Genomic DNA, 8,143 nt, shown 5'->3' with positions numbered 1-8,143 from the left:
TGGTGTAAATGACAAATCAACATGTTTACTTGCTCCCCCCTCGATGACTTGGGGGATAAGAGCGGGCTTTCTTCTTCTGTGCTGAATTATTGATGCAGGCAGTTTCTCTGACACCACAGACCCCCCTCTGGGTTAACATAAGCTTCCCTGACAGTGAACACATGTAACAGTTTAACATATGATAACATCCTTGCTGCACTTCTGCCCCCTGCCCACTAGAGGTCAGGCTGCTCCTGAGTCTGCCCTCTCCTCTACAGCTCAGTGTGGGAGCTGGAGGAGAAAATGTTCAGGGATCATTAAGAAGAGGGACTCCGAGGTCACAGAGGTCACTTAACATCTTTTAGTCCTGAGAGGCTTCTAGTGTCCCACAAGACCTTTTCATCTTGGTTCCAAAGGTTCCTTATGGGAGCTCCTCGGGATCTGTGGGGAACCTTTTTTTTTATGTTAGAGGTTTTAGGATTTCAATAAGTTTTAGTCATCTTTGTTGATGTTTTGGGGTCTGACCAAGGTTTTCAGGGTGTCTTCAGGGGCCCACAGGGTTTTGGGGACACATAGAAAACATATATCTAAGATAAGACTTTTTGTTCACCCCTTAATGGAGAAATTTACATGGTTCAACAGTTCAGGCATAAAGGGGAGAAAAAAGGACAAAACAAGGTGGAAAATATGTTTTGGAAAAACATGGTATGTATTTTTCATATTTTATAATGTGAGTTGTGTAAAAAAAAAAATGTTTTATTTTTTTTTAGTTACTTTGTTAATGTTAGGTGAAAGAGGAGCAGATTAAAAAGATTATTCTTCCTTCCACTCCTTTTCATTCACAAGAAGAGATTTTGCCTGTGTAGGTCCAGGTCATTGTAGATTTTAAGTGCTGAATTGACCGCAACTGGACTTCTTTCTTGGTTGCTTGAAGACACCTCTCATCTGAAAGGCTTCTTCAGTTCTAAAAACTGTTCCCAGGTATTTAACTTAAGTGTTATTTCTACCAGTTGCCTTCAGTTCAACACTTAAAGAATTTGAGATTTTGGCTGGTGTTTGATCAGTGACTGAAAAAAATGGTTAATCAATACATACGGTGAATGGGCACCAGTGATTTGCTGTATTTTATCTGTATTTTATACATCTTTGTCTTTTCACAGTTATATAAAACTATCAAAGGCTGAGCCTGTGGCTGTGCATCAAACATCTCTGAGAGGTTTTAATCTCAGGCTCAGTCATTTGATCGCCGGCTCCTCTGTCCACATGTTAAAGTGAAGTGTGCTTGAACAAGATATTGAATCTTAGATTGCTGCTCATGTCCAGGGGGCGAATGAACGTGCCGCCAGCCCCTTCATGCAGCCTTGTTACCATTTACCCACTGGACCTGTGTAAATGTGGAAACACTGAGAATAATAATAGGAATATATAAATCTCTGTCTTGAGTATCCCATAAACAGCTGTTTCTCACTGAGCAGAGATTTACTGCCAACGTCTGACGTTTAACTAACTTCATAAACACCACCGTCCTCCTCAGACCATCAAATCATTTGTACTTTTCATTATTATTATGAGTTGAGAGTGGGGGGGAAAAAAAGCAAGAGTGTGGTTTGGTTGCCATAGCAACAACATCCCCCCCTCACACACACACGATGTGAGCGAGGGCACTGTTGTTGACGCGGGTGATGTCAGCAATGTCCTGGTTATATTATCCCAGGGAGGAATCTGAGACAGACGAGGACAAAGACATGATCAGATGCAAAAGAAGACTGTGTGTGTGTGTGTGTGTGTGTGTGTGTGTGTGTGTGAGAGAGAGAGAGAGAGAAAGAGAGCTAACGAGGTCACATGAGACACCTAATGAAGTGTAAAGCCGTGTATTAAGTGTAAATGTAATTGTATTAAAGATAGAGAGATGGATAGGAGAAGAATAAAGTGGGAGGAGAAAAGAGGAAATAGAGGGGAGGGGATTCATCATCGTCACACGCTTTCTCCCCACCCCACCTCCCCTCACCCCCCACTTTGTCTGTGTTGCTCGCTCACCTCCCTCCTCCTGTACAGAGAAGTCAACCGGTGCATCAGCCTAAAGCTCGTCTGGCGTCCACTCTGACTTTCCTCACCTCCCTCCTCGCCGCTCCTCTGCCGACTGACACCACTGCTCCCTCTCTCTCTCTTCCTCCTCTCCTCCTTCTCGTCGAGCCGCCATGGTGAACAGATAACCACCTGACCATCCTGAGACCATGGGTGCCTGCCTCTGCAAAGGTCACAAAGGTCAGTGTCTGAGTCCACCTATATGTGCATCTGTGTGTGTGTGTGTGTGTGTGTGAGGGCTGGACAGACACGCAAGAAGTCGACGACCAGGAGCACGACTGTGTCATAAAGTTGCACAGTGCTTTTACAAGACAAGAGTGTGCACTAGATTCTCATAGTTGATAGTGAATCCATCTTTATCCCAACGGTGTGTGTGTGTGTGTGTGACTGTATCTATCATAGGAAACAGATGCACAACGCAGTTTCTGCCATGAGCCTTCATTTGAGAACTTATTGAAGTGAATCCGTGGAGATTTCCTCACATCCAGGACTCGCAGGCAAGGGGTAGATGAGGGGGGATTGTGAGGATCAGCGGGGGACGACAGTGGCTTTAGGATGTGACGGCTCCATCAGAAGCTCATCTCCAACTAGTCGTGACTGGAGGATGTATTTGTCTCCCTCTCTCGCGTTTGTATTCCTGTAAAGGTTTATATGAACATAAGGAAGAAGTTGTAGCTGTTGTCTGGATGAAATAACAAGCAGGTTCTCTAATCTGTGCTGTCAAAACGAAGGAAGCTGATTTAAGGTGCTCCAGATTTCTGTGACAACAACAAAATAACGGTGCAGCTCATATTTAACATCACATCACGTCCTCACACAGTGTTTTCAGCTTCTATTTTGTGAGACAAAGTCGCCTTTTGTGCAGGAAGCATCGAGAGGTGTGTGTGTGTGTCTGTGTCTGTCTGTGTGCATGTGTGTGGGTGGGTGTGTGTCAGGGTGGGATTAAACTCCAGAAGGGCAGAGGATAGATTCAGGAATCATTATAAGGCTTCCTGACACGGTAATAACATCTGATGAGACCAGAGACCAGATAGAGCTCTGTGCACCTGTGTGTTTGTGTGTGTGTGTGTGTGTGTGTGTGTGTGTGTGCGTGTGACATGAGTAAATGGAGGGGTATCACTGGCCTCCCGTTGCTGTAGCGTTTCCATAGTGACAGTCAATTGTCTTGACGACACCTCTCTGGGGATACCCTGAGCACGCTTGTGTTGTTCTTGTGTGGATGTGTGTGTGTTGTGTGTCCACTGACCTTTCTAATGATGTTAATTCTCCACCACACTGACCCACACTTCACTTCCTCCTGTCGTTCATTGGAACCTCATCAACCATCAATTACCAAGTAAACATGGAGAGTGTGGGTCAAGGCACAGCTACAGTAAATACCCCCCCCCCCCCCCCCCTCTCTCTCTTATCTACGAGTCTTGGTTCACCCCTTGAACATGCATCTCACAGCAGTGTGTGTGGTGTGTGTGTTGTTCCACACAGAGCTCCATTTCCCCATGACGGTGCTGCAGGACCAGACAGAGGAGGGTCAGTCAACAACTGTCAAGGTTAGTGACCCCTCCCCCTCCTCTATTAAGGTCTGAAATCAGCAATTCCTATGGTGGCCTTGAGAGCTCGACACACTAAAATTGAAGAAAACACAAACGCATCAGTAGCCCACATACTAGCAATAAGATCATGTTGATGTTACAATAAATCAAACAAACTCACCACTAACAGGTAGCTGCTGTCTTCACAAGTTCTGAAGTCAAGAGAAAATTGATTAAGTTGTTTTCTGAATTTGCAGTGAGTTGAGCCCTTAGAGCCACCGTACAGTTTGGTGTCCAATGTCCATTTACAGGAACTACTTCACCAGCAAAAAAGTACAGCTGACAATTTGTTAGGTGGATTATGCTGTTGATGTTCCTCTGCCTTGGTGGCACAAATATTCTCCATGAACTTCTTAGATAATGGTGGTCAAAGGTCAAAGGTCAAGGTTGAAAGTTAAATTATCTTTATTATTCCCAAGGGCATGTTTGTTGACTTTTGACCAACACCCAAAACACAGCAATTATGACAAAAATAGTTCATAATTATTCAGTGATTATTGACTGATAATATTCAATTTTTGTCTTTTGTGGTCAAAAACATGCACCCTTTGAATTACTTTGTTTAGGCTATAGTTACGATATGTGGAATGTGTTGATGGACATTACAGACAGATCTTTTCAAGATTTACTCAGAAACACTGAGAGTATAAGAGAAGACCATCTGAATAAACTTACAAAATTTATTGAAAAAGAGATTTAATTTCATTTGTACAATGTGAGATGAGGAACCATCTCTCTTATTTTCAGGTGATTGTGTTTCTGATAGAAAAAAAAAGGAAATTGGTAAAGTTTGACCCGAGGACATAAAGGAGTGTTTAAGAATAACTACGTCTGATCAAAAAAAAGATGGAAAAAAATTCAAAAGTCATCCGTGGTTTTTCAGTGACCACACACTGGGCAATGAAGCAGCCGAGAAAAACAGAAACAGCATTAATCTGCTTTTTTTTTTTCTCTCCCAGTGATTTTCCACTCAAGTGATTTTTACACAGAGTCATATTGTCTGTACAACTTGTCGCCATCAGTTTGAATTGGAACCACACAACATGCACTCATGTATAACCACGCACTTACCAACAGTCCCATTTCATTTCTAGCATCTTTTGAAAAGAAAAGCCTAAACCCTGAACCTCTGCTCCTGCACTGGCTGCTGCTCCTCAGGGTGTCAACACCAGACAGGCTCAAGTTTAAAATATCTTCCTTTTTTATCGCAGCTCGTTCAGACTGGGTGTGAACGAACTGCAGGATTTCCATAAATGCTGCTTGTTACTGTAGTTGTGCCAGAACTCTGTCATTATCACCATTTTTCTTGAAAGAAAAAAAGTGGGAGATCAGAGAGATTTGAGATATAACATATCAGAGGTGACTGCCAGGGGAGGATGTTTACATACATGTCACTGTTTCCGGTGGTGTATGTGGTTTGAAACTGAGACTGGAAAATAGAAAATAACCTGAATGGAGCGCTGATGGGCTTAAGAAAGAGGGTCACATAATGTGTCAATAATGCCTCGATGGGACAAACGTTCACATGGACTCAAGGATGAACTGTTTGGACTTTGGTGCACAAAGGTCAAAACACATTTTTGTATAATGGCCTTAGGAGTTTGAGTCACACCAGAATAAGTCACTTTTTTGTGGCCCCCTTGTGTTGAGGTTTTCGGAGCATGTGTCGTCAAATTGATGAAGTTGTTCTGAATGTGTAGCACATTTGTGTCTTCTCATGTGTTTACCTAAGATGCAATGTGTTGAGCCCTCAAATAATGAAATAACTTTGACTAACTTATAAGACTTTGTTGGTGAAGGTCAAGGGTCAGTGTGACCTCAGAGAACAATTAGTGTCTGAAGTCAAGGCTTCACATCACAAAACAGCCAAGATGGTTCGCCCTAACCCCCCAATTAATCACACAAATGGTTAAATATATGATAACCAGGAGAAAAATGTCTTAAATGCAGGGTCAGGGAGTTACACAGCATATTTTCTACTTTATCACATAGTTTCCATTAAAAATACCAGCGCCTCTTGTATTTCTCCTATCAGTGATGAATAGTTCTCCTTCTCCTATGCAGGACGGCCAGGATCCCTCCAATGGCAACGTGTCTGATAAAACCAGCGGCTATGACATCGGCGAGTTAGCCACCTCCTCTTTGATAGGTGAGAATGGACACACACACACACACACTTGTACATGTAAACAGTTTTGGTTCATGTTGTGTCACATTATGAATCAAACATACTAGACCTGGAGAAAAGCAGGCTGGGGATTTAAATTAGTAACCACGGGAGGGTAGAAATGTGATTTCCCTGATGCCCCCTCTCTCTCTCTCTCTCTCTCTCTCTCACACACACAGACACAGACACACACACTGTAACATAAATACACACACAGACATTAGCAAACACTCAGGTGCAAGCACACACACGTCCCTCTCCCGTTCAATTTTCTTCACTGACTTCCTCCTCTCTTCACATCAGTGACTTCCACCATCCTGTCTGTCTGCATCATCACGGCTGCTTCTCTCTGTCGGCGGGAGGTTAATTATCCGAGTTAATGTGCTGAACTTTTTCCCAGTGAAAGGTCCTTTATTGCCCTGACAGTGCGATGACGGTGGTGATGTTGGTGGTGATGATGATGATGATGATGAGGACCTCATGAATATGTTCAACAAAACAAACACAGACAGCAAACACAGTGAGGAGCAGATGCTGCAGAGGGACTGACAGAATCTCTTCCGTGGAAAATAGTTCTAATGAAAAAGCTTTTTAACATTTACTTTGACTTAATCACTCGTCAGTCATCAATGACACTGTTCTGAAGATTTTGACGATCAATAAGTGCAGCTGACAGCCTCACAGCTCAGATCAGACGCCAGTATGCAAATTCAAATATTATTATACAAATTTAATCACATTTAAAAAGAACATTGCTGATTTTATTCTGCTGGAATAATGATGTTTGGACTGATAAATCAGGCTGATGTGATTCTATTAACAGTAAATGCCTGAAACCGTGATGGCAGCACCGAGCAGCAACTGAAATGTTCATTAGATTTCACAAATGCAATCGTGTCTGACCCAACGAACAAGATATGGCTAATGACAGTTTTGTTATTCTTACAGCTGAACACTTGGACTGTGCTGCCAAAATTTGGCCCTGAGGGGGCGGCGACATTACAGGGGAAATAACAGCGGTCATAAATCAGATGAGTTTGTGGCGATTAGTGTGTAAATGTGCAGAGAAAAGATCATGGGAACATTCATCCGGAGCATGACGATGAAAATTAAACATCACAGCAATTACATTACGATATTCTCCCTGTACAAATGCATAACTGGCTATAGTTTGGAAATTATTTAATTGTTCATCTCTTAATTGTTGCTTTTTTTCATGCAAATACCTGCTGGACTAATAGCTAAAACTTTTTACAGTAACACCCTATATGAAGCATTACTAATTTGTACAATCATACAAATTGATTTGTACAATCATATAAGGGCAGAAAAAACGATGCATCAGATCCCTCCACACACTGAATGATCTCATAAAGATACAGGCATATATATGCCTGTATCTTTATGAGATCATCAGTCTTTACAATCTCACACAGTTTGAATCTCTGGCTTTTCATTTACATTAGTTCTGTTTATTGTTTCTGTCCACTGTTGTTTGAAATCAGCACCTGTCAGTCAAGTGATATTTTATATTACTTATCAATTTTGGCTCTTTTATTGTCTAGAAATACCCCCTCATTACAAACAACAGGGGCCATCCTTCATACCAGGCAATATACTGTATGTCTGTTTTGACAAGGTTACTCATTCCTGCCAGGCTCTGCTCATGTTGTTATTAAACTTGTAACTTGCTCTGATGATGTGTTGACAAACTCATCTCCTCAGAGATGCTGCTCATGGTGACATCATGCTCGTTTTTGTTTCACCAACTGAGTGCCCAGTGGCAAAGAACTACACATTTTCAATATGAAAAATTGAAAGATTAATGACAGACATGTACAAATACTGTGTAACTTTCCTAACAATAAAATTGTTATGTTTCCAGAGGTTCAGCCGTCCCAAGCAAAATAGACTATTTGAGGTTCATTAACATCCAAACCAGTTTAAATTCAATAAACTTTATTTGTCTGCAGGGAGCAATTGCAGGGCACACTGACATTACTGCAAAAGATAAGATTTTAATATTTCTTTGTTCCAAATAACAGTAACAAGACAAGTGTCAAACTAACAATAACAATGTAAAGCTAAAAAGAAGTGACATATAAATATAAAAAAATATATGAAAGAAAGAATACTGTATAAAAATAATATGTAAATATGAAAAACTACACACAGATACACAACAAAGAACATACAACCAAGACACAAGACAAACTGTACACACCAGTTTACTTTATATTTTAAATATTATTATCATTGCTAATAATGTGGAATTTTTTTTTTTAAGTTACATATACAGTTTATGCCCATTTGGAAAATGAGG

General features: G+C 41.3%; 1 protein-coding gene across 1 annotated transcript in view; it reads left to right on the top strand.

The window, feature by feature from the left end:
- Positions 1 to 2,213: 2,213 nt before the first annotated feature.
- Positions 2,214 to 8,143, top strand: part of fam131c (family with sequence similarity 131 member C) — a gene marked incomplete at both ends in the record, with an annotated part of 16,776 nt that continues 10,846 nt past the window's right edge. The window contains 3 exons of the mRNA XM_083975023.1: positions 2,214 to 2,244; positions 3,547 to 3,611; positions 5,718 to 5,802. Of these exons, the coding sequence (XP_083831149.1) occupies positions 2,214 to 2,244; positions 3,547 to 3,611; positions 5,718 to 5,802 (181 nt within the window). The remainder of the gene's footprint in view (positions 2,245 to 3,546; positions 3,612 to 5,717; positions 5,803 to 8,143) is intronic.

This window comes from Trachurus trachurus, assembly GCF_905171665.1.
Source record: "Trachurus trachurus genome assembly, chromosome: 7".
NCBI lineage: Eukaryota > Metazoa > Chordata > Actinopteri > Carangiformes > Carangidae > Trachurus > Trachurus trachurus.
Note: the sequence above shows the minus strand (reverse complement) of the source record. Positions and strands in the feature narration are given on the sequence as shown.